Here is a 27,030-nt window from a genome sequence, read left to right on the forward strand (position 1 = left end):
CTAGGAAAAGGCGATTGTAAAATCCCGGGGAGTGTGGATCCTGCACCAGTTCGATGGCCTCCTTTTCCCACATTTGCTCCACCATTCGAAGGAGCGTATCTCTCATTATAGGATCTCTGTATCTTGCGGACAGTTCCCGAGGAGTAGAGGTTAGGGGAGGACTGTCTTTGAAGGGGATGATGTAACCTCCTCTAGAACCGACACAGACCAGGAGTCGAGCCCTACTCAGCGACCCAGGCCGTCATGCGTTAGTAGGAGTCTGGCGCCTACTGGTGTTCGGAGGATCTGAGAGTCATTTTCCCTTCTTGAAGGGCCGGAAGGAAGACCTTCCTCTTTTATCTGAGCTCTTCTTCTGGAGGGGGGACAAGCCGCTGCACCTCCACGAAAGGGCTGCTGAGGAGGACGAGGGTTCTTCTTAAGAGGTTGACACTATAAGGGACGATTCTTCTTGCGATGTCTTTGCACAAGGAGGTATTGTGTCGCTACTTTTCAGTAGTGAACGTGAAATATCTTTCACCAGCTGAGAAGGGAACAGATGATCGGACAAAGGGGGCGCAACAGTAAGCGGTTCTCTGACTTGGAGAAACAGTTTTAGACAAGAGGGAAGCATACACTGATCTCTTTTTAGCAAGCCTGCCCCAAAAAGGGAGGACACCTCCCCCGAGCCATCTTGGACTACCTTATCCATACATGCCAGGACGCTATGTAGAACTTCTGGGTTGTTAAGAAATTCTGTGTCCTGAGACTTCTTAGCAAGTACTCCGAGAGACCAGTCTAGGAAATTGAACCACCTCTAAAAAACGATTGAAGAGTCCCTTAAGAAGGTGTTCAACTCCGAAATGCTCCATGTCGATCTGGCCGATCCTAATGAGTGTCGTCTGGAAGCATCAACCAGATTTGAAGTCTGCGTCTGCTGATGCAGGGAGAGAAAGCCCCATGGCTTCTCCTGTACCCCGTAACCAAATGCCTCTCCTTCCAAGGAGTTTGGAAGGAGGCATGCAAAACAATGTTTTTGCCCAACTCTTTCTTCTTGCCGCCCATCCATGAATCTAGAGACTGGAGGGCCTTCTTCATAAGAAATCGCTGGTTTCATTTTTAAAGAAAAGCAGAGGGACTTTACGGTCGTAGTACTCGAGAAGAGCGAACGAGGCGAAGGAGGAGCAGCCGGGCTAAGAGAGTCTCCATACTCTTGAAGCAATAAGGAGGCTAACGTTTTGTAGATTACAGTCCCTCATTTGTGTAGGGGACTCGTCTTCTGACAACTCTTCTAATACACGATCGGGAAGAGGGAGAACGATCCCGTTTTTGGAGGATGAGTCTTTCCAAGACCTCCTTCGATCCGAAGGGGAGGTGCTTTCTGTCTGGGGAAGAGTCACCCAAAAACTTCTCTCGGATACTAGTCCTCGTCGAACCTTGCCTCTTGGTTGGCTTCCGACTCTTGACATCCTGCCTCCTGCCTCCTGACTCCTGACCTCCTGATCTGCCTCCGACTCCTGCCTCCGACTCCTGGGACTGTCCTACTCCTGCCTCCTGACTCCTGGGACTGTCCTCACTCCTGGCTCCTGACTCCTGCCTTTTGGGTGGCTCCTCACTCCTGGTTCCTGGCTCCTGCCTCTTGGGTGACTCCTCACTCCTGGTTGGCGCCACACGCCTGTTTGGCTCCTCGCACCTGGTTGGAGTCGCACTCCTGGTTGGCTCCTCACTCCTGACCGGAGTCACGCGTCTAGTCGACTCCCGTCTGATTAATTCTTCACTCCTGGCTGGCGCCTTGCGTTTGGTTGGCTCCTCGCTCCTGCTTGGAGCCTCACTCCTGGAAGAAGCTATTTGCGACCTGTTATGCAGGGACCTCCATACGTCGAGAGGACCTCTTGATGGGAAGAGAAGTATCTTTCCTTTGAGGAGGTTCCTTTGAGAGCACTCCCACTAACGAAGATATTTGTTCTTGCATGGAGAGGAGGATTCTCTTAGTAGCCTCCTCCTTCTCCTCTTCGGGAGGAGGCGAAGGAGGAGTAGAGGTGTCTAGAGGTTCCACGCCAACTACGGGTGACAATAGGGCTCTCTTTGCCCTCTTAACATCCGAAGGAGACTCCTCTGGGAAGTGTTCCGAGCTAGAGTCCAGAGCCGGTGCTTTCCAACTCCTCTTCAATGGTTGCGAGCGACCAGAATCCCTCCAACCGCGTCTAGGAGATGAAGATTCAGAAGATGAAAAACACTCACGCAGGACGCTTTTACAATAGTGATCCCTGGCAGTCTGGGGTGTCACAGAGCCTGCCGAAGGGACACCTGATCGGTGGGGAATCTCCACAACCTCCTTACGGTTTTTGACATTCCTTCTCCTCTGGGCTTGGGAGCTTGGAAGAGGTCTAGACCTGAGAGCGTTGTGGAGCCGACCAGACGCCCCCTCCACTACACGGGGGACACTAATATCACTGTCCACTGTATAATCACTAGCCTTACCTTGCAAAGCAGCCATTTTGTTTTCCATGATTTTGAAAGCGGCTTTTAGATCCGCAAGTTCCTTTGCCGAATCTGCAATAGGTGAAGAGGCTGAAAAGGAAGGAGAAGTGGCAATTCTTACAAGAGGGGAAGAAGTTCCCAAACTAGGAACTAGCTCATTAGATCTAGAACCACTCATACTTCTTGAGGAAGCTTTCCTCATTCTCTCTCTTTCTAACTTTTTCAAATAAGTAGTTAGATTCTTCCACTTTTTCTCACTCAAATTCTCGCATTTCTTACATGTGTTAGTAAAAGAACATTCATACTCTCTGCAACCTTTACAAACGGTGTGAGGATCGACCGAAGCTTTCGGCAACCTCACCTTACAGCCTACATTTACATAATATCTCATCACCATTCCGGCGTCAGACATTCTAAGAAAATTCCAAAGCAAGTCCACAAAAACAGTCCACAAAAGCGTATGCCAATCCAACAATCCAGATACGTCACCAAAAGTCGGTCAAGAAGATCAATTGTCGATGAAAAAAGAAAATCCAGTCAAGAGGAACCAACAACAATGTTGATGGTCCGGGCGACAGAGGAAATCTGATTAGAAAACGGGAATGGTTCCTAGTCCTGCCACCCAGGGCAGAGCGGTAGATCACCTGACCTACCTGTAACGTGTGCCGCGAAATTTGAATTTCTGTCGGGGACGACGGAGTCTTTAGCTAAGTATATATCTGGCAGGGAAGTTCAATGTATAAAATTGTATTTTTCCTAACTATACAAACCTGAGGTCCTTTACATATGGAATATACTTACAGCGGCAGCTGGACCGGTCATAAGCTTTCACACAAGGTGGTTCGGTAGTAACTGCTTGTCCGATGGTCGGGAGTCCCGCCCGACTGGAGGTAAACATTCCTCTTTGCTTTAGGCCCAGGAACAGAGTGAGGGGTGGCATGACGTGGGACTATGTGTAAGGACCTCAGGTTTGTATAGTTAGGAAAAATACAATGAACTTCAAGTTGTGATTTGTTCGACACGTAATACAAACCATCGATCCTTTACATATGGAAGACTCACTTATTGGTCGGTGGAATCTAAGACTCACTTACTGGTCGGTGGGCAATATCCTGAAGGTAGAAGGAGGTGAAAGTGGTCTGGTTGGACCACACCCCTGCCTTCAGCACCTGTGCGACGGACAAGTTCTTGCAGAATGCAAGGGTTGGACCAATGCCTCTTAACTTCGTGGGCTCTTGGACGAAAGGTACTGGTGTCGGCACTCCTGTCTGAGTCGTACGCTTTCCTGATTACCTCAAGAAGCCAGAAAGAAACAGTGTTCTTGGACACTTGTTTCTTGGTCACCCCGGTACTAACGAAGAGGTGTTGACACTCAGAACTGAGGAGTAGAGTTTTCTTCTGATAGCGCCGTAGCACCCTCACAGGACAAAGCAGCATCTCTTTGAGTTCTGAGTCTTCACTACGAAGTCCGGGACGAAATTGAGCGTCACCGACCCCCATCCCCTCGAGTGCTTGACATCGAAAGAAAAACCATGAAGTTCCCCTACTCTCTCCACCGATGCCAGGGCCAGCAGAAAGACAGTCTTGAGGGTCAGATCCCTGTCTGACGATTCCCAGAGCAGCTCGAAGGGTCTGCGAGTCAAGCTCCTAAGTACGAGAGTCACATCTCACCCCGGGGGCCTGAGTTCCCTGGGTGGACAAGACCTCTTCAAAGCTCTTCATCAGGAATGAGATTTCCATGGAGGTGGAAATATCCATTGCTCGCAGTTTAAGGACTAGGGCCAGAGCGGCTCTGTAGCCTTTAACTGCGGAGACAGAGAGGAGCTTCTCTCAGCGAAGGAAGACGAGGAAATCCACTACCTGCTCAAGAATGGCTCTGAGTCCACGACACCAACCACAGAAGACGGTACACTGCTGCAGAGGAATGTCTGAGGTACCCTGCCATCTCTGTTGCTGCTTGGCGAGAAAAGCCTCTTGCTCGCAACAGATGGTGGATAACTGCCAGCCGTGAAGACACAGGGACCGAACCGTTCGGTGGTACCGTTCTATGTGTGGTTGGCACAGGAGGTTGTGCCATGGGGGAATCTCTCGCGGTGCCTCGGCGAGAAGAGCCAGCAGGTCCGGATACCAAACGGCCTGAGGCCATTTGGGTGCCACCAGAATCATCCAAAGATTGCTGGTGACCAGCACCCTGCTGATCACCTTGCGAATCAGACAGAACGGGGGAAAGGCATAGACGAGGAGATTGTCCCACGGGTGTTGAAACGCATCCTCTGCAGCTGCCCATGGGTCCGGCACAACTGAGTAGAAAACCTGGAGTTTTCTATTGTGCCGGTTGGCGAACAGATCCATGACTGGACGCCCCCACAGGTCAAAGAGCCTTTCCGCCACATCTGGGTGAAGAGACCATTAGGTCCCAATCACCTGATTCCGACGGCTGAGCTTGTCTGCCACTATGTTCCTCTTGCCTGGAATGTATCTGGCTGACAGCTCTACCGATGCACCTGCATCGTCAACTGGTGCAACAGGAGGGACACTAGGCCCTCGTTTGTTGACATATGACACTACCGTGGTGTTGTCGCTCAACAACACCACTGAGCCGCAGGTGAAGACGCCCGTGAGGGACTAACTTCTCTAGAGACGACAGGTGACCGATCCTGACCTGCCACTGCTGAGCTGACTCCTCCTGTCGAGACAGGAACTGTTCAGCTGCCTCCCTGAACCTGTTGATCCGCGAGTCTGCAGGGAAGACTCGCTCTGCTACCGAGTCGATCGGCATGCCCAGGTACTTCATCCTCTGCTTGGGCTCAAGATCTGACTTCTCGAAGTTCACCACGATCCCCAGATCGTGGCAGAATTCGAGGAGTCGATCCCTGTCCTGTAGCAGCTGCGAGCGGGAGCTCGCCAGGACCAGCCAATCATCTAGATACTTCAGTAGACGTATCCGAACCGAATGGGCCCAAGCTGACACCAGTATGAACGCTCGCGTGAACACCTGTGGGGCGGTTGAGAGACCGAAACAAAGTGCCCTGAATTGGTACACCGTCCCATCAAGGATAAAGTGGAGGTACTTCTTGGAGGAATGGTGGATGGGTATTTGGAAATACACATCCTTCAGGTCCACTGAAAGCATGAAGTCGTTCTCCCTGATGGAATCGAGCACAGATCGTGCTGTTTCCATCGTGAACCGAGTCTGGCGAATGAATCCGTTCTAGGGAGAGAGATCTATCACTGGCGCCAGCCCCCTGATGACTTCTCCACCAGGAAAAGACGGCTGTAGAAGCCCGGCGACTGATCGTGTACGACCTCTACAGCTCACTTGCTCAGCATGGCTTCCACTTCTTGCCGAAGCACTACGTCCCTGGCAGAACCGGGAACGTACGTCTGTAGGTGGACCGGGTGTGAAGTGAGGGGTGGCCGCGACTTGAAGGGTAGTAGATATCCCTCCCGAAGGACATCCACTATCCAGGTCTCGACTCCGAAGCGCTGCCAAGTTGCCCAATGGCTCGCCAGGCACCGCCCCCAGGTGAGGGGGAACGCCGTCCCTAGCATTTCCACTTCTTCGACTTCGACTTCTTCTTCCCGGATCCTCCTCGGGGAAAAGGATCGTTCCTTACCGAAGAAGTCGAAGGCTGGGTCTTTCCTCTCGGCCTCGATGAGGAAGTCATCTTGGCCGCAGAGGAAGAGCTAGCCAAGCTCCGAGGCTTGGCCGCAGTGACTTGAGGCTGCCCAGAAGGCTTCAAGACTGCCTAGTGTACTAGGCGGTCACTGTCTTCAGTGTGCTGCTGTTCCACAGCAGCATCCACCATCTCTCTAGGAAAGAGAGAGGAGGAACCCAGCAACAGTCCGTTCCTAAGACCCAGCGCTGCCTCACGCCCTGCCGCCCTGGTTACTCGAGCGAGGACTGCATCCCGATGTCATAGGACCAGGTTGGCCCACAGATTGGCCATCTGGTGGGCGAGGTAGGAGATGGCCCTACCTCCAGACTGACACAGTCTCCGATTCTCGGACAGCAGGTGGTTGAGAGGCACACCCGGAGTTAGCCTGGCTATCTCCGGGTTAACCTGCTTGGGCGGCAGCGGGTCTTCTGGTGGCACGTAGAAACACCGCTGTCGTGGTAGAGGAGGGGGGAGCAGCTTGGTCGACCTGTCGGACCTAAGCAATTCCTCCTGTCCAGAGACAAGAGAGTTCACCTGGCCCAGCACACCGTCGGCCAAGGAGGACCAGGGCAGACCCACCATCGTCCTGGGTTCCTTCTTAGGAACCCAGAACGACTCCAGCCCCGATGGAGGCTCGGACAGAGGGAGCACCGATCCTTCCCCGAAGTTGTGCTGGCAAATCAGTGAAATGACCTCCGCAAACGACCCCTGGATCTCAGGGGTGATCGCATCCTGAGGGGATGATGGACCGTCAAATCCATCTAAGGAGAACACCTCCCGAGATCCTCCTCCTTCCGCAGGACGCAGGAGGAACCACAACAGACCCCTCGTGGTCTCCTCCAACCACTTGGGCATACAATCTGCTAAGTCCCAAGACCGTGCCAGGCTCATAGGTCCTTGTGGCGGGACCGTGAGAAGCGCACTCCTCACGGTCACTCCTAATCGCCTCTCTCCTCTCGGTGTAGCCCGAGGAGGTTGAAGGCACAGGAGAGGAAGACCTGATGCTAGCCCCCTGCCTACCAGCAGAGCCGGTGGCCTGGGAGGACTGCAAGCGATCGAGCTGCAGGCCTAGTCCCGCAGTCTCCCTGGGGAGAGCCGCTGGACCGAGAATGGTAGCGACGGTCCTGAGCTTCAGGAGAGCTGCTACCTGGCAAGCGATCCATCCGGTCCCGGTGGGAGCGACAGTCGGGAGACCTGTAGAGTCCACTGATGCGGTGAGAGCACGCACCATCCTCACACGCGTCATGGTACCCGGCCCAGCCGAGACTGGCTGGTGACCAGAGGGACCTCTTCCTAGCCTCAGCCCGCGGACGGTCAAGGTGGGACCGTCGCGTCAACCCTGGGGACCAGCGGATCGCTGCGAGAGCGATCACTGGTCTGGCGGGAGTCACCTGAGCGACTGCCACCAGTCTTTCGCTCTGTGCCTGGGTCCTGCCAGTGAGCAGGCTCAGCAGTCTGGACCCTGGCGGTGACCGTACACTCGGTATCTCTCGCGAGCGAGCGGCCGAGACAGTTCTCGGTGTAGAGGCAGAGCCTCTGGCACCAGGAGAAGAGGTACCCGCAGTAGCCGATACCCCTCCGGTCCCCGTCTTCTTCCTTGCGGGAGAAGAGACGAGCCCCGTTCCCGAGGGAACAGGAGGACCAGCGAAAGCCCCAACTGCCACACTGGAGTGGGCAGACCCTTTAAAGTCTCTGAGCAAGACTTCTTGTTGTGGGGGGGGAGGGGGGGGGGAGAGAGAGGCCACCTTCTTCCTTGGCTGTGGGGCCTTGGAAGTCGAAGAGGCTGCAGACAACGACACCTTCCTCTTCTTCCTGGACTTCTTCTTCGTCAGCTTCCTCAGGACCAACGTCAGGTCCTCCATTCAGGACAGAGCTGGGGCAGTTGCCGAAGCAACACGGCCCAGCTGCACCTGTCCAGAGGGACCTGCGGTGGGAGCAGCAACACCACGGGCAGGAACGGAGACAGCAGGATCTGGATCAGGAGCGGGCGACGACAGGAACTGGTACTGGCCGTCAGTCAAGCGGTGAGCTCTTCGGACACTGGAAGTCCGGGGCTGGGGCGAGGACTGCAAAGCCAGGTGGTGGGGCCGGCTCCTCTCGCAGCACGAACGACGCCGGGACCTGGACAGCGGCTGATGGGGTCACTGTCCTTACATGCTGCGTGTAGACCAAGTGCGGAGGAGCAGCATACCCTGGCGTAGATACCGTCGTTGTTGTGGACGTCGCCGGGCCATGCGTCATTGGTGCAACCAGGCGGTACAGCAGCCCCTGAATGCTTGGAGTTCCCAGAAGGCCCAGCGAGTGCCAGACCTACTCGAGATCTCCACCCGTGGCCCACGGCAGTCACACCTGAAGAGGCCGAACATGACACTTCCCCCGAAGGGGAAGGAGCCACATGAGGGAGCCGACTAGGAAGGAGGAAAGAAGAAGACGTGTCCGTAACCAAAGGTGTCGCTGGAGAGCTTTCCGACGACACCTTGGCTGGTTTACGCGGCTTCTTCCTCCCCTCGTAGTGCCCCCACTGCTCCTCCGACCACAATGCACAAACACGTGTCGGACCGAGAGCATTCTCGCCCTCGGCACCGAGTACACACATCATGAGGGTCCACATATTCAATGGACCTGAAGGACCCGCACATACGGTTCTCCACGCCAGGGCATAGTCTCCGGTTTGCTGGAGGGAGAGGGGGTCTCTCTGTCTCGTGGCTCTCCATAACACCACAAGATACAACAAATCAAGTACTACAGACAAGATACCATACACACAAAAGCTTCGTAATCGAAGATGAAAGCAAACGACAATGGCGGGCAGAGCGGCAAACAACACGTCTGTCACCGTCGGCGGCCGAAAGAAAAGTGGAACGTTTACCTCCAGTCTGGCGGGACTCCCGACCTTCAGACAAGCAGTTACTACCAAACCACCTTGTTTGAAAGCTTATGACCGGTCCAGCTGCCGCCCTAAGTATATTCCATATGTAAAGGACCGATGGTTTGTATCACGCGTCGGAACAAATTGTGATTTGTTCTGACACGTGATACAAACCATCAGTCCTTTACATAAGGAAGACTCACTTATTGGTGGGAGGAATTTGAGTCTTGTGAACAGACTGGTGTTTGCCAAACCTGGGTTCCCTCCCTAGTCATAAGAGCAAAGGGGGGGAACCTAGCCTCTGTCCAACTGATTGGAGTGTGCACTGCAAGATCAGTGGTTAGACCTCTGGACCACTTCATAAGGAGGCAAGTGTACCTCTTATGAATAGCAAGCAAGAACTAAAGTCTTAAGTAAGAAGCCAAATAAGGGATTTTGACGAAGGAAAAATCTATTTCTGGGTGATTGGCTCGTGTCGCCCTATGAAAGTATCCTTAATATCATTCTTTCTAGTAAAATTAGCCTAAAAATTACCAGAGCAAAAACAAAATTAAGAAAATGTCAGTAAACTGACTCGCTCACTCTTAAAAAGAAGTGTCGGTATGATATAGGGGCGAGTGTGGAACACTACCACGAGACACCAATTAGAACTCCCTATCAGAATCCCCCCAAGAGAGAGCTGATACCAACGGGGGGCGATGCAGCCTCTACTACTACTACTAGAGGACGCCACGGACAGCAGCGCCCCTACGGACATCCTTAATTTTTAGCGCCAGCGACAAGTCGCCATTTTCTTGTGCTCGTGCTTTTCTTGCGAATTATCCGCATCTGTATCATGGAACGCTCTGCAATCGCCACGGCTAAGTTAAGTAACTCATAAGTAACATTTTACTGTATTTTTGACTTCCGGGTACCATATTTTCCCTTTTTATAGGTCATATACGGTTCCTCGGTTGTCTCGTGGCGGCCATGCCGCCTCGTAAGAATTCCCGGTCCTCCATACTGGGACTTCTTATGCTTATGGGCTTACTTTTTTCACATTCATTGTTTACATCGAGTTTTAGCTAGTTCAGCCCTCCTACCATTCTCTTAGCTTGGTATTTAGGGCTATTATTATTATTCTCGGCCCAGCATCCCGGCTCTTGCTCTACATCGGCTATCGCCTCCGAGTAGGCTTCTGTTTCTCGGAACAGTCTGCCTCCTCCTGGGCTTTCTCTTTTACTAAAAGTGTCTCTTCCCCCTTTTCGATGTATGTTATTATTTAGGGTGTTAGGCTAGCCTAGGTGCTTGTTCCACATGTTGGTACAGCTTGGTTCACGTGGCCCTACCACGGTTGTGTTGCTCGCGGCCTAGGCCACTTGCGGTCACGTGTCCTATAGCACCTTACCCTGCCCCTTCCCTCCCTCTCTGATGTAGGGGAGGAGCTGGGAGGGGGACCCCTGTTGGGTTGTCATAACAAACCTCATCGCCTCTCTCACACTCTCGGAGGTGGGACCGGGGGGTTCCGCCAGCAGGGGGTATAGGGCGACCACTAGGAGGTACCGGGTCTCCATACGGGTAGTTGGTGAGGCGGGGAGGAGTAGGCCATCCCTCCCCCCTCCCCCCTTTCCTCGCTCCCGCCGTGTTTCGCCGGGACCTCCCTCCCCCCCCTCCCCATTGCTCAGCCACCTCTCTTACGATACGAAGGGAGCCTTCCGTCGCAGCCGGGGCCCCCTTTGGTTATAGGATATTGGCTCCGCTAGCGGGCAGGGTGGGCGCTATGGATGGTCGATTGCTTGCCTACTATATCCTTATATCTCTCCCCGCTACCGGAAGGGAGCTTACCCTTACCTACGCCACTCTTCTAGTAGACGGGTGGAGAGAAGTTGTTTTAATGTTGTTTTAATTTTGTTATTTTAAGGATATATACCCTATTATAAGATATTTTACAATGAATTGTGTGTTATTATATTCATTTTATCAACCATCCCCGCCATTGTCCGTCGTGGTTTCCATTACCACCACTCCTAGTTGGTTGATTCTTGTGCCTCCGCCATTGGCGGAGCCATAGCCTATCTTCCAACCTGGTTACCACACGTATTTTAGCGGGGCTCTGGTTTTATCTAACTTTATCGCTCCGGCACCAGCGGAGCATATGTTAGGCTGTAAGTGTTTACTCTGTACTCATGTACCTTTTCACTTACAGGCTACCAACTGCCAGGTCCCGGCCTGTAATGCGACGCTGTATGACCCCTGTGGACATGACGAGTGCAGGTCTCACGCCCCGTGTGCCACGTCGTACAATGAGACGATCGTCTGGCACCCCGAGGCCTGCGCTATATGCTACGACCTGGTCGCTCAGCTGGGAGATGGGGTATGTCCATTATAAGGTTACTTATGATTTTACTAACAACTTCTAGTTCGTAAGTTTGTTAACCCTGTCCGCAATTGGTAGCTAATCCCGCCTTTCTTTCAGGCTAGCGGTGTGAGGGAAGTCGCCCTCGCCACCCTGAAAGCGTGGGTGGGCGGCTTTGGGAAAAACGCCGCCAAGGGCCAGCCCTACATATTAGATAGGAACTTGGCCATCCAGATCTTCCCTGCGGGCAAGTCGACGGGCTACGTCGACCCCTTGTCCGCCGCCCCAGTGATAGCCTCCATCCAGCAAGAACTCCAGCAATCGTTTGGGGTCGTAGCCTCCCAGGAGTCCGTATTGGTTTGTTTCTTACTGTTGTCCGCTTCCCCCCTTGCTAGGGAAGGGACGGATAAATGCTTCTATCCCTAATGAAAGGGATAGAATGGAGCTCGGTTATGTAGCTTACCTGCATTGTCCTGTCCAGCATTGTGACGACCGCTACCCTCTGCCCGCAGGGAGAGGGAAGAAAAGAGGAAGAAGAGCCAGTCACACTCTCATTCATGCGGTATCACAAGGACGAGATGCTACCTTGTCCTGTAAAGGAGCTGGGTAAGCTACACAACTTGTTGAGCAGCCACCACAAGTCCCAAGGAAAAAGTGCCCAAGGACCTATGGGCAATATCCTGAAGGCAGAAGGAGGTGAAAGTGGTCTGGTTGGACCACACCCCTGCCTTCAGCACCTGTGCGACGGACAAGTTCTTGCAGAATGCAAGGGTTGGACCAATGCCTCTAACTTCGTGGGCTCTTGGACGAAAGGTACTGGTGTTGGCACTCCTGTCTGAGTCGTACGCTTTCCTGATTACCTCACAAAGCCAGAAAGAAACAGTGTTCTTGGACACTTCTTTCTTGGTCACCCCGGTACTAATGAAAAGGCGTCGACACTCAGAACTGAGGTGTCAAGTTTTCTTCAGATAGCTCCGTAGCACCCTCACAGGACAAAGCAGCATCTCTTTTGCATCATTACTGGTGAAGTCCTCTAGGGAGGGGATCGTGTAGGACTCGAACCTGGCGTCAGGGACTGAAGGGTTCTGAGTCTTCGCTACGAAATCCGGGACGAAATCAAGAGTAACCGATCCCCATCCCCTCGAGTGTTTAACATCGGAGGAAAGACCGTGAAGTTCCCCTACTCTCTTCGCCGATGCCAGGGCCAGCAGAAAGATGGTCTTGAGGGTCAGATCCCTGTCTAACGACTCCAGGAGAGGCTCGTAGGGTCTACGAGTCAAGCTCCTTAAGGAAAGAGTCACATCCCACCCCAGGGGGTCTGAGTTCCCTGGGTGGGCAAGAACTCTCGAAGCTCCTCATTAGGAGAGATATTTCCATGGAGGAGGAAATATCAACTCCTCGTAGCTTAAGGACTAGGGCCAGGGCGGCTCTGTATCCTTTGACTGCGGAGACAGAGGAGCTTCTCTCGGCGAAGAAAGATGAGGAAATCTGCTACCTGCTGAAGAGTGGCTCTGAGCGACACCAACCACAGAAGACGGACCACTTTCCCTGGTACGTATACTGCTGCAGAGGACTGCCTGAGGTATCCAGCCATCTCTGTTGCTGCTTGGCAAAAAAGCCTCTTGCTCGCAAGAGATGGTGGATAACCACCAGCCATGAAGACACAGGGAATGTACTGCCTGGTGGTACCGTTCTACATGCGGTTGACACAGCAGGTTGTGCCATGGGGGAATCTCTCGTGGTGCCTCCAAGAGAAGAGCAAGCAGGTCCGGATACCTAATGGCCTCGGGCCATTTGGGTGCCACCAGAATCATCCAAAGATTGCTGATGACCAGCACCCTGCTGATCACCTTGCAAATTAGGCAGAACGGGAGAAAGGCGTAGACTACGAGGTTGTCTCACGGGTGTATGAATGCATCCTCTGCAGCTGCCCATGGGTCCGTCACAACTGAGAAGAATACCTGAAGTTTTCTGTTGTGCAGGTGGTGAACAGATCCACTAATGGACGCCCCCACAGGTCGAAGAGCCTTTCCTCAACGTCTGGGTGAAGAGACCATTTGGTCCCAATCACCTGATTCTGGCGGCTAAGCTTGTCTGCCACTAAATTCCTCTTGCCTGGATCGTCAACTGGTGCAATGGGAGGGACACTAGGCTCCCCTGTTTGTTGACGTATGCCACTACCGTGGTGTTGTCGCTCATCAATACCACTGAGAGTCCCATCAGTCGTTCCCGGAACTCTTGGAGTGTGAGAAATGCAGCCTTGAGTTCCAGGAAGTTGATGTGAAGGTGCCTGTCGTGATGGTTCCACACTCCTGCAACCGGCAACTTTTCTAGGTGTGCGCCCCAACCCTCGGTCGATGCGTCTGAGAACAGAAGCATCTCCAGAGGGGGAGTGCGCAGGGGCACTCCTGTTAAGAGGTTTCTGTCATCTAGCCACCAGGCCAGGTCCTCCCTTACTTACTCCGTGAGAGGAACCAGGAAGGATTGTGGATCCCGTGCCTGTGACCAGCACTCCTTTAGTCTCCATTGAACAGACCGCAGGTGAAAACGCCTGTGAGGGACTAACTTCTCTAGTGACGACAGGTGACTGATCATGACTTGCCACTGCTGAGCTGACTGTCACGACCGTCTGACTGCCTCCCTGAACCTGCTGATCTGCAAGTCTGTGGGGAAGACTCGAGCTGCTACTGTATCCATCAGCATGCCCAGGTACTTTATCCTCTGCTTGGGTTCGAGATCTGACTTCTTGACATTTACCACGATCCCCAGATCACGGCATAAGTCAAGGAGTCGATCTCTGTCCTGTAGCAACTGCAAGCGGGAGCTTGCCAGGACCAGCCAATCGTCAAGATACCTCATCAGAACACCTGTGGGGCGGCTGAGAGACCAAAACAAAGTGCCCTGAATTGGTACACCGTCCGGTCTAGGATAAAGCGGAGGTACTTCCTGGAGGACTGGTGGATGGGTAAGGTCCACATAAAACAGGAAATCGTTCTCCCCGATGGAGTCGACCATTGAGCGTGCTGTTTCCATCGTGAACCGAGTCTGGCAAACGAAATGGTTCGAGGGAGAGAGATCTATCACTAGTCTCCAGCCCCATGTAGACTTCTCCACCAGGAAAAGTCGGCTGTAGAAACCCGGTGACATCTCGCACGATCTCCACAGCTCCTTTGCTCAGCATGGTCTCGACTTCTTGTGTCAGTGCTACGTCCCTGGCAGAAACGGGAACGTACGTCTGAAGAGGGACCGGGTGTGAGGTGAGGGATGGCCTCGACTCAAAGGGCAGTAGGTATCCCTCCCAAAGGACATCCACTCCCCAGGTCTTGGTTACGTAGTGCTGCCAAGTTGCCCAATGGCTCGCCAGGCACCCCCTTTTTCCGGCAGCAGTTGAGGGGGAACACCGTCCCTAGCATCTCCCTCTCTTCCCCTTCCGCTTAGCCCCTATCCTGCGAGAGAAGGAGGCTTGAGAGGAGGGCTGACAGTCACTTCTCGAAGCGAAAGAGGAAGGCTGGGTCTTACCTCGCACTACTCTCAATGGTGCTGACGTCTTAGGAGCGGAGGAAGCGCTAGCCAAGCTCCGAGGCTTGTCCGCAATTGAACCTGACTGCCCAGAAGTCTTTGTAACTGTCTTCAGGTCTCTGCTTTTCTACCACAGAGTCCACCATCTCTCTGGGAAAGAGAGAGGAGGAACTGAGCAAAGGTAAGTTGCATAGACGCGTTACCTCTTGACCGCCTGCTCTGGTTACACGAGTCATGACTGAGTCCCGTCTCCTAAGAAGCAGATTGGCCCACAGGTTGGCCATCTGGTTGGCAAGGTGGGAGATGGCCCTACCTCCAGACTGGCAGAGTCTCCTGAACGCCGAGTCTTCCTCGGGGACGACAGGTCCCGAGGAGGGCGACTCTGGATACTGCGAGGGACCACAGATCCAGCCAGGAGACGGCCTGGAAAGCTGCCATGGCAGTGGATTCCAGGGCCGATGCCTATTGCTGCGAGAACCAGCAGGTGATGAAGAGGCAGTCCCGGAGTTAGAGGAGCTATCTCTGGGTCAACCTGCTCGGTCGGCAACGGGCCTACCGAAGGCACGTAGAAGCACCACTGATGAGGCAGAGGAGGGGGAAGCAGCTTGTCCGACCTGCTGGACCTGAGTGAGTCCTCCTGTCCAGAGACAAAGGCGTTCCTCTGGTCCAACACACTGTCGGCCAAGGAAGACCGGGATAGTCCCACTGTCACTCTGGGTTCCTTCTTAGGCCCCCAGAACAACTCCAACCTCGATGGAGGGTCAGAGGGAGCAACCACCGATCCCTCCCCAAGGTTGTTGTGCTGACAAATCAGCGCAACGACCTCTGCAAAGGACCTCTGTATCCCAGGGGTGACCGCGTCCTGAGGTGATGGACTGTCAGATCCATCCAGACCGACCACCTCCCGAGACACTCTTCCTTCAGGAGGAAGAACCTCGCCAGACCCCTCGTGGTCTCCTCCAACCACTTAAGTGTACGATCTGCTTGGTCCTAGGACCGAGCCAGGCTCGTAGGCTCTCGTGGTCGGAACATAACGAGCGCACCCCTCACTGTCACTCCTGTTCGCCTCACTCGTCCTGGTGTAGCCCAAGGAGGTTGAAGGGACAGGTGAGGAAGGCCTGACACTCCTATCCTGCCTACCAGCGGAACTGGCAGGCTGGGAGGACTGCAGGCGATCGCCAACCCGCAGTGGCGATCGAGCTGCAGGTCTGGACCAATGGTCTCCATGCAGAGAAGCGCTGGACCAAGGGCGGTAGCGTCGGTCTCGTGCATCAGGGGAGCTGCTACCAGTCGTGCGAACCATCCGGTCCCAGTGGGAGTGATGGTCGGGTGAGCACCGTCCTCACGATGCGCCACGGTACCAGGAGCAGCCAAGGCTGTTCCTGGTACCTCTTCCCAGCCTCAGCACATGGACGGTCTGGTGGGACCATCACGTCAACCCTGGGAACCAGACGATCGCTGCGCGAGCGATCATCGGTCTGGCGAGTCACCTGAGCGACTCTTACCATCCTTCCACTCAGTGCCTGGACCCAGATGGTGAGCGTGCTCAGTCGTCTGGTTTCTGGCTGCACAATCACCGTAGGTGATGCTAGCGAGCGAATGGCTGAGACGTTTCCCAGTGGAGAGACGGGCCCCGTTCCCGAAGGAATGGGAGGACCAGCGGAAGACCCACCTGTCCCGCTGGAGCAAGACAGACCCTTAGAAGTCTCTGAGCAAAACTTCTGAGGGGCCTTGGAAGTCGAAAGGGAAGAGGTGGCAGAAGACGACGACACCTTCCTCTTCCTCTTGGACTTCTTCGCCAGCTTCCTCAGGACAGCAGACAGGTCTCCCATCCAGGATGGAGCTGGGGCAGTTGTGGTGGCAACAGGGCCCAACTACACCTGTCCAGAAGGACCTGCGGGAGCGGCAGCACTTCCACGGGCAGGAACAGAGACAGCAGGTACGGTGACATCTACAGGACGACAATCCAAGGGGAGCTCTTCAGGCACTCGAAGTCGGGGGCGGAGCGAGGACAACAAAACCAGGTGGAGGAGAAACCATCTCCCTCCGGGGCAAGTACGACAGCGGAGCTTGTACCACAGCCGGAGGAGTGACCGTTGTCACGTGCTCTATGTACACCAGGTGCGGTGGTGCAGCATAACCTGGTGTCGAGACGGTCGTAGTCATCCTCGTCTCCACCCCGTGAGTGACCAGGGCTGCAGCCAGATGGTGAATAAGCCCCTGAATACTCAGTGCCCAGAGGCTCAGGGAGTGCCACACCTGCTGAAGATCCCCGCCTGCAGAGGCAGACACACCTGAGGAAGCAACATTCGGGTTAATGGGGGGGGAGGGGGGGTTCCTGTTCGCTCAGAGGGGGAAGGATCCCACCCTGAGCGGACAGAAGACCCAGAGTACAACTCCAGGTCGGGGTGTCGCGCTCCTCCCTCTGCACTTGACAAATCAAGCGGAGAGGGACACATCCCCTGAAGGGGACAGAGCCATATGAGGGAGCTGATGAGGAGGGAGGAAAGAAGATGACGTGTCGGTCACCAAAGGTGTCAAAGGAGAGCTTTGCGATGACACCTTGACGTCTCTATGCGGCTTCTTCCTCTTCTCGTACAACTCCCACTGCTCCTCCGACCAAGAGACACAAACATCACACGTTGATGACCGAGAGCATTCACGCCCTCAGCATCTAGTATGTAAGGGATGAGGGTCCACAGTATCACTGGACCTAAAAGCCCCACACTTACGGTCTCCCACTCCAGGGCACACTCTCCGGTTGGATGGGGGGCGAGGGGGCTTCTCTGATTCATGGGACTGCATGATACACTGCAATGCACTTCCACAATAATGAACAAAATAATAACAACAGAGTACTTACAATCACTTCCACACTATTATAAGAGAAATAGGTTGAAAAGTAATCCAAAGCTTTGATAATCTCATGACAGAGGCGGGCAGAGAGGCGAGCACACATCTTCACCCAACGGTGGTCGAAAGCAAAGTGATATGCTTACCTCCAGTCAGACGGGACTCCCGACCATCGGACAAGCAGTTACTGCCGAACTACCTTGTTAGTAAATCTTACGACCAGTCCAGCTGGCGCTGAATAGTAATTCCTTATGTAAAGGACCGATGGTTTGTATAACGTGTCGGAACAAATGAAAGACAAGTTTATTATCAAACAATTTCAGACTATGACTGTCCAAATCAATCTGAATGTTGAAAAATGAAAGACAAGCTTATTATAAAACAATTTCAGACTGTCCAAATCAGTGTTCACACACATTAAGGAAGTAGCTCAAAAGCCAATGATCACATCTAACTGGCAAGAAGTAAATATATATTATATCAAAATAAAATGGTTCTTCTCAACATATTAAGACAAGTAATAAATTATGGGAACATTCACTTTTTTGCCGCTCAATCAGAATTATGGATTCTAGGAATGATGCAGTCCACTTAACATAGGTAGATGTAACTATATGAACACAACACAAACTAACTGAGTGTGCCACTATGAATGAAACAGACAGTATTCTATCAAACTAAACATTTACTTTCACAGCAGCTAAGTTCAATAAGGAAACTTGTGGAAGGCCAATCCAGGGTAATTTACCAATTCACTGATTTAAGAAAGGATGGACAAACTATTTTGAGTTATAACATCATGCTATCTTAATATGAGGCAGTTAATAAGGTTTTGTTTCAACTTTTCCTTTTCTTTTGATGTGGATTGCAATATAAATTTAGATATAAATTTATAAAATTTGGGAAAATGTTCAAAAATACCTTCAAATGTTATTACAGGGACAGAAATGGGGTTCAGTAAAATGAAAATTTTTAAATAAATTTGTATTTTTCATAACTAACAAACCTGAGGTCTTAACATTAGGATAATCTGATAGAGCCAGCTGGAAATCCAGTAAAATTAATAAGAAAAAAAATGTGTGTAAACCAGTATGCCACCTGTGCTTGCTCACAAGGTATCTAGTAGGAGCTCCCACAATGCCTTGGGCATCCAGTTAGCAGATCAGTTACTTCCTTACTGCCTTCAAGAGGGGATGCGATTACTCTCTATCTCTCTATCTCTTTAAAGCCGGTTTAGTTTGCCCGTTTTTTCTTTGGATATAACTACGTATTTAAAAAAAAGTATTTTGTGAATGTCTGTATATGAAAGGCACTGGATATATGTATAAATAGACATACTAAAGTGGAAACAAGTAAAGTCAATAACCCGAGTGACAAGTGACGACGTGACAATCATTCAGCTTTGAGTGTTAGTGTTGAGAAGTGCGAAACAGCAAATTCATTAAATCGCTTGTATAGGACAAATTTTCATAAACATACCCAGCCACATTGAAGAGATCGCAGACGTGCAAATGGCCTGAATAAGTGGAATATACAAGTGCCTGTTCAAGGGTCACAGAGTTCGTGTGAAATAGAAACGCACGTACACCGGAGCAAGGTATATAGAATCACCGGAGGAGACATGCGTGCGTACGTTTGTGTCTATTTGCATGCTTGCGTTCTTACGACTGTTAGAAGCCAAGGAACGAGATAAAATCTCTGGTATGGTAATTAATGGGGGAATTATATGACAGACATTGAGTGTGAAACCATGCCATAGGAGGTGCTTGGAGATCCACAGAGATATGGTAAAGGAAAGAGAAACTTTGAAACTTTATAGAAACTGAACGTGGAAATGCAGGGAACATTGAAAGATTTATAAGACGTTTTTATCCATTGCACTCGTGATGTATTTCAGTGCTTGATAATTATGGTTTTACCTTTCAGATGGATTTGATTGTCAACACAATGAATTCTCTAGACCTTTTTTTTCTGACATGTTTGATAGCGACTCATGAAGTTGTTTATTTGAGAATTAGTGGGGATAATTTTCCAATATGGTTACACAAGAGTAGCAATGGTACTCTGATGATTTGTGAGATTATTTAATTCTTTTTATCCAAAATGATTACGTAGAAGAGTAATAGTATTTTAATGATTCTATTGTGATTTCTTTAATTCATTTGATTTCACTTTCATGTTAGCTATTTTGGGGAAAATGACGATATATTTTTGTTAGAAAGAGTTTGAATTCGCCTGAGATTAAATGACTAATTTTCAGCTAGCTACAGGGATGGAAGGAGAATGCTGTAACCAAGTATAGGTCATGTTATCAGTTAGGAGTTCTCTCCTTTTAGTTAAATGGGGTCATTTTGATCCCCGTAACATATACAATAGTATAAAGTTTCAAAGATAACATAACTCGTAAATGTAAAAATTTTTTAATGCTGACATTCTACAAGAGGTACCTCTAGCTGCAGTTAAGTAAAAGTCAAGGAAAGAAGGTCTCTATTATAAAGTGTTCACATTATTACCTTAGTGCTTTCTGATCCCTTTGCTCCTTGCGAAAATGATTTAATAAAATCTGTGCTGTTGAAGGAAAAATTTAGCTTTGGTTCAAAAGTCACTTGGTATGAATACAGACCTAAATTTTCAAAGGTTTTAATTTATACCCTAGAGTGGTTTTCACTATAATACCTACTATCTAGCCAAATCATTTGATATTCCTAAAACTCTAAACACAGCATAATGTGATACTGTATACTTACGGTGTTTTTTTCAACTTTTCTTTTCTTTGTCCCTTTCTAGGTCTGAAAAAGAAGAAAAGGAGTAAAGATTATTTATAACTGGCCATGAATATTTTTAAGGAAACTCACTATGGCATATTAAAAATGTTAAATCCATGTTTATGAGATTAAAAGTAACATGTAAATCATTACAGTATCTTCATACTCACTATCCAATTATTGATTAAGAATGCTTACCTTCAGATCCATATTTCATGAAAATGCTGTAATGATTAAAATTAACATAATGAAAAAACCATAAAACATGATAGTACTTGATTGAAATCTGTTTACATTCAAACACATTAGTATTCATGGTATTTCAGATAGCCTGATTATGGGTAGGTCATCCATTTTACCTAAAGAACATCAAGGGAACATGGAGAAACAAAAAGCTACATGTCACCCAATGGTAGTTGCAATTAGACTGACCAATATTACAATGCATGCCACAGAGCAAGATTAAAGTTATGATAACATATTCCGAGAAATAACCAATACCAAATTGCAAAATTTGGTGTTAATAATTGCAACCTCATAATATATGCCAACATTCATGGTCCACAATGTGCCATGGATAACAGGTTTTTTGCCTGACAAATATAAAAAGATAGTCTCACATAACACATCTCTTTGGAGCCAATAGCTCTGCCATTGTTCTCCAGGTGTGGCCATCAGGAATTTCTAGCATTTCTTACCAATTCATCTTCCATTTGAAATACTTTATTTCAGCTTCTATTGAATAAAGATAAAAAGGCGAGTTCTACATTTCAAAGTAATTACAGACTTCCATCGTTGTCTGTCATTAACTGGTGCGGTACAAAGTAATGATTATTGAACAATTGTCAGATTTTCTAAGATGGTATCTTTTTGAGTGTTGCTTCACTCACATATTTAAATATATTTGTTATGCATAGTTGCACTTTACATAAAGGAGGCTCCTTTTTCTAACTGTCTAATGCATCATGAACTTGTTAGCACTCTTCAGTGTGTTTCCTTTTACTCAATAACTTTTGTTTCCCAATTTTTTTCCTATTAAGTAATGAGCAACTACACAGTTTTACTTCTCGACTTCATTTTTCATTATTAACCACCATTTTTACATTTTTATGTGGGATTTTGGGATACAACAGACAAGTCCACTGTCCTGAACTGCTTTCACCTGCTATGTGCTTAACTGCACCTAAAGAGACAGTCAGGGCAACTCAGTCAACAGGTTCAGGGGGTCAGTAACAGAAGACGCCAAAAACCTCGAACATGAAAATCTGGAACATGCATTGACAAGACCTAGAACTCTTGGTGGAATCCATGACAAAAGACAAGCAGGCACACACACACACACACACACACACACACACACACACACACACACACACACACACACACTGAAAGCAAAGCACAAATAAATCACAGGCTAACAAAGAAACCGGCTTGGGAAGGAGTGTACAAAGACAAGACTACGGGCAGACCCCAAGTTACGACGGGATTCCGTTCTTGAGACGTGTTGTCAGCCGAAAATCGTCGTGTAAGCCGGAACATCGTCACAAATCCTCATAAAAATGACAAATTTTCTTAGACAATTTGTATTTTTCATAGCTACAAACTTGAGGTCTTAACAATAGGATAATTTCTAGCGCCTAGCTGGATCCGGTAAAAAAGTAGATGAAAGCAAGGAATCTTGTGGTATCTGGCAATGCATGCGTAGATCGGGTGAAGAGTGGTCAAATGCCAAACATCTACGCCAGTCTTTCCCAACTCAGGATGACTTAACAAAAAGAGGGGCGGCTAGAGGCGGGCAGTATAACATTAAGACCTCAGATTTGTAGCTATGAAAAATACAAATTGTCTTAGAAAATTTGTCATTTGTTCATACGCGAACAAACTCTCGGTCCTAACAATAGGAGAGACTCATACTTGGAGGGAGGTATAAGACATCCTAGACTGGCTGGGGGCCTACCCACCAGTCCAGCTCTCAAAAGAAATAGTTCTTAGAGAGGGACTGAAGCCCGTTGAGACCACTCAGAACCTGAGTGACGTACAATGATATACGGGATAACCATTGTATAGGGAACCAAAGAAAAAACTGTGACTGTTCAAAAAACAAACCAGGGCACTAGGGTTTGTAGTACTCCCAACTACTCCTTGCCCAGGAGTGGAGCCTATGCTACTAAATAGTGGGTAAGATATTGAATACTGCACGACCACACTACCAGTATGACTGCCTCACTCACCTGTATCAGACCAGTCCAGCAAATGACGTGTCAATTCCTTAAACCACCCTTAGGAAGAAGGAAAGGTACAAGAGAAAGAAGGAGGCCAGCCAACTCACTCATTCTCTCATCCACACAATCATCTTAGGTAAGATACAAAGGTGCCCCGTTAAGGGCAACTATGAGTTACACAACCTATTGGGCAGCCACCACAGGACCCAGGGAAAATGTGTCCATAGATCTGTGGGCAACATCCTTAAGATAGAAAGAGGTGAACGTGGGCTGGCGTAACCAAGTACCAGCGCTCAACACTCTATGTACAGCCAAGTTCTTTTTGAAAGCCAGAGAGGGATCAATACCCCTAACGTCAAGAGTCAAATATGCCTGTCTGATGGCTTCCCGTATCCAAAAAGAGATAGTATTCTTAGACACCTCTTTCTTCGTATGGCCTGTACTTACAAAAAGTCTGCGGCAGCCTGGTCTAAGGTGCCGAGTCCTTTTAAGATAGTAACGCAGGGCCCAAACAGGGCAAAACAAAAGCTCTTGAGCATCACCACCCACAAAGTCAGTCAGTGAGGGAATGGAGAACGAAGTGAACCTGTCATGTACCGAGGGATTTTGGGTCTTGGCCACGAACTCTGGAACAAATTCGAAGTACACTGACTTCCAGCCCCTGGTGTGCTTCACCTCTTAACTCAGACCGTAGAGCTCTCCTACCCTTTTGGAAGATGCCAAAGCCAAAAGGAAAACTGTCTTAAGCGTCAGGTTCCTATCAGATGAGCGGCGCAAGGGCTCATATGGGCTCTTAGTCAAGCTCTTAAGCACCAAGGAAACATCCCACGTTGGGGGCTTGAGCTCTCTAGGAGACGACGACTGCTCATACCCCTTAACTAGCAGGGAAGGAAGAGGAGACGTCGATACACAGTAGATCGCCCATTAGCCTTGGTAAACTGTGGAGGTTGACTTTCTAAGACTGCTGGACATGTGCCCAGCTGACTTCTGAGAAAAGCCTCTCTCTCGGAGGAGATAGTTGATAGCCTCCAACTGTGAAGAGACAGGGATTCTACTGACTGGTGGAACCTTTCTGCATGGGGCTGACACAGGAGATGCCGCCAAGGGGGAATCTCCCTTGGAATCTCCGACAATGACGATAGCAGATCTGGAAACCATTCTGCCTGAGGCCACAGAGGGGCTACCAGAGTCATTCTGAGACCCTGTGAACCCAACAGCCTGTTCAGAACCTGACGGATCAAACAAAATGGAGGGAAGGTGTACACCTCCAGGTTGTTCCAGGGATGTTGGAATGCGTCTTCTGCCAATGCCAAGGGATCTGGGACCACTGAACAGAACACCTCCAGCTTCCTGTTGTAACGTGTCGCAAAAAGGTCCAGCATGGGTCTCCCCAAATCTGGAAAAGCCTGTCCGCCACCACTTGATGAAGGGACCACTCTGTGCCTAAGATCTGATCCCGGCGACTGAGTTTGTCTGTGACCTCGTTCCGTTTCCCTGGGATATACCTGGCTGAAAGCTCTACCGAATTGCTGATTGCCCACTGGTGAAGCTCAATGGTCAAGGCATGAAGCTACTGAGAAACTAGGTCTCCTTGTTTGTTCACGTAGGCTACCACAGTGGTGTTGTCCGACATGAGAACGACAGAGTGACCCTCTACCATCCCCCGAAACTCCTTCAGACCCAGGAAAGCCACCTGCAACTCCAAGATGTTGATATGCTGCTGCTTGTCCTCTAAACCCTTAACGCCTGAAGCCATGAGGCAGCCTAAGTTCGCGCCCCAACCTGCCAGGGAGGCATCCGAGAACAGAAGGAAGTCCGGAGGAAGAGAACGCAGAGGGACGTCCTTCAATAGATTCTGGTCGTCCAGCCACCAACGAAGGTCTTCTCTCACTTTCAAAGAAAGAGGGACCATAAACAGGGGAGAGTCCCCCACCGGAGACCAGAATTCCCCCAGAAACCGAAGATGAAGACGCCCATGAGGGACCAGCTTCTCCAGGGAAGATAGCACTCCCAGAAGAACCTGCCACTGATGAGCTGACTGATGCGACTTTGAGAGGAAGTTGTGCGACACAGCCCGCAACTTCTCTAATCTCTGATCCGACGGGAAAACTCTCGCCACTGTCGTATCGATGACCATGCCCAGGTAGAGAATCCTTTGAGTGGGTACGAGGTTCGACTTTTCCTGGTTGACTAATATGCCCAGGTCCAGACAGAACCGAAGAAGACGATCCCTGTCTTGCAGCAGCTTTTCCCTGGAAACTGCCAAGACCAAGTAATCGTCGAGGTACCTCAGCAAACGGATCCCCTGAGCATGGGCCCAACTTGTGAACACTTGAGTGGCTGTGGTCAACCCGAAGCACAAGACTTTGAACTCAAAGATCTTGTCTGCCAGAGAGAAGCGAAGGAACTTCCTGGACGTGGGATGAACAGGGATTTGGAAGTATGCGTCCTTCAAGTCTATTGACAGCGTGAAGTCGCCTTCCCTCACGGCTACCAACACCGAGCGCGGGGTCTCCATCTTGAACCGTGTCTTCCTGATGAAGCAATTCAAGATGGATAAGTCGATCACAGGCCTCCATCCTCCCGATGCCTTGGGCACCAAGAAGATGTGACTGTAAAATCCCGGGGACGGACGCACTACTTCCGCTATCGCATCTTTGTCCAGCATTTTCTGCACCTCCTCCTGAAGAGCCAAGAACTTCAGAGAATCTGGGGGATACGTCTTCCTGAGCTGTGGCTTGTCCGACAGAGGAGGAGAGAAGTCGAATGACAACAGGTATCCCACCCAAAGGACATCTACCACCCACTTCTCCGCCCCGTAACACTGCCACTTGGCCCAATGGCCAGCCAGGCAACCCCCCCACCTGTGGCGCAGGAGAGGGAGAGGCGCCCAACCTACCAATGGCCCCCTTGACCTCTGCTTGGTTTAAAGGAACGAGAGCGAAAGGGGCGTCGATCCTGAGACTTGGGCTGTGACGAACGGGAAGGCCCTGCCAAACTCGAGGTCCTCGATGGCCTACCAGGGGATGATCTCCTCGAATGCTGCTTGACCGGGGGAGGAGGGGGGGCCAAACGTCTCCGAGGGCAGGGGTCTGATTTAGACATGGCTTGGTGCACCAGACAGTCCTTGGTGTCAGCCCGACGTCGGTCTATCGGATTGTCGAGTTCGGTCTGTGGAAACAAAAATTGCGATTCTAACAGGTCACCGTTCCTCAAGGCCAGCAAAGACTCGGTGTCGAGCGACCTCTCCATCCTAGACAAAGCCGCGTCCCTCCTAACCAGAAGACGATTATCTCATAAATTGGCACTGAGGTGAGCCATATAAAAAAACGCCTTGACCCCGGATTGCAAAAGACTGGCAAGCGAGGCGGCACTCACCAACCCATCAGGGGACCTGTCAGAAGCTATCTTAGCAATCACCACAGACCAGAGGTCCAGCCAAGAAACCGCCTGCAACATGGAGGCCGCCGTAGATTCCAAGCCTAAGGCGTCTTGCGGAGATAAGGACGGAGCCACTGACCTCACCTGTTCCAAAGTCAAACCCAGCTTCAGGCGAATGACGTCTGGGTTAAGGTGGCGTGACAACAAAAATGCAGAGCTCGTAGCATAGTACTTCCTATGTCTTGTGAGAGGTGGGGGTAGGAGTTTGATAGAGCCTCTAGAGCGAAGTGAACCGTCCCGGTCAGAAACAGAGGCGTTAACCTTCTGCAAGACCGATTGAACGTGCCCTGACAACAGCAGCTGGAGAGATGATTTGGGGTCCTGAGCAGCTCCCACCAAGGCTTCCAAGCAAGAAAGAGTGTAAGGCGACTGATCCTGAGTCCTACTTTTCAAATTGTTGAACCCAAGAATGAGATCAACAACCTCTGAAAAGGAAGACAGAAACTCCTGCATGTCCCCCTTCTTCCTGCTCTGGCACCGGCGACCGACAACGAGAAGGATGTGTAGGCTCTTCTAACGCATTTTCTTCACCAAAATTCACAGAAGGGTTAGTGGGCAAACAGTCTGAAATCTCTACTAGTCTATCTGGGCTGGGTCCAAGCGTCAACCTCCGAGACGGACCCACAGTAACATTAGGCACATCACTTACCTCAACAGTTGACTCCAGACGACCATGAACAGACACGGGCGTGGCGGCCGTACGTACGGGAGATGGGGGGGGAAACTCGAGCACTTGAGATTGACGGAGAATCCCTTATAGTGGAAGACTTGGAAGCAAGCAAACACTCCGGCTGCACCACCTCCGTGCTCATTACCTTCGACCTCTTGACAGGCGCCTTCAGATCTTTACGGCGACGAATAGGCCCGGGAGAAGAAGAAGCACTACCATCACGTGCACGGACGGGGAGGT

At 50.5% G+C, this 27,030-nt stretch overlaps 1 protein-coding gene across 2 annotated transcripts in view; it reads right to left on the reverse strand.

Moving 5' to 3' along the window:
* Positions 1-27,030, reverse strand: part of LOC135206733 (cohesin subunit SA-2-like) — a 307,211-nt gene that overhangs the window by 33,015 nt on the left and 247,166 nt on the right. For both annotated transcript variants that reach the window (XM_064238201.1, XM_064238204.1), the window contains exon 22: positions 20,440-20,481. In XM_064238201.1, the coding sequence (XP_064094271.1) occupies positions 20,440-20,481 (42 nt within the window). The remainder of the gene's footprint in view (positions 1-20,439; positions 20,482-27,030) is intronic.

Source organism: Macrobrachium nipponense, chromosome 31 (genome assembly GCF_015104395.2).
Source record: "Macrobrachium nipponense isolate FS-2020 chromosome 31, ASM1510439v2, whole genome shotgun sequence".
NCBI classification, from domain to species: Eukaryota; Metazoa; Arthropoda; class Malacostraca; order Decapoda; family Palaemonidae; genus Macrobrachium; species Macrobrachium nipponense.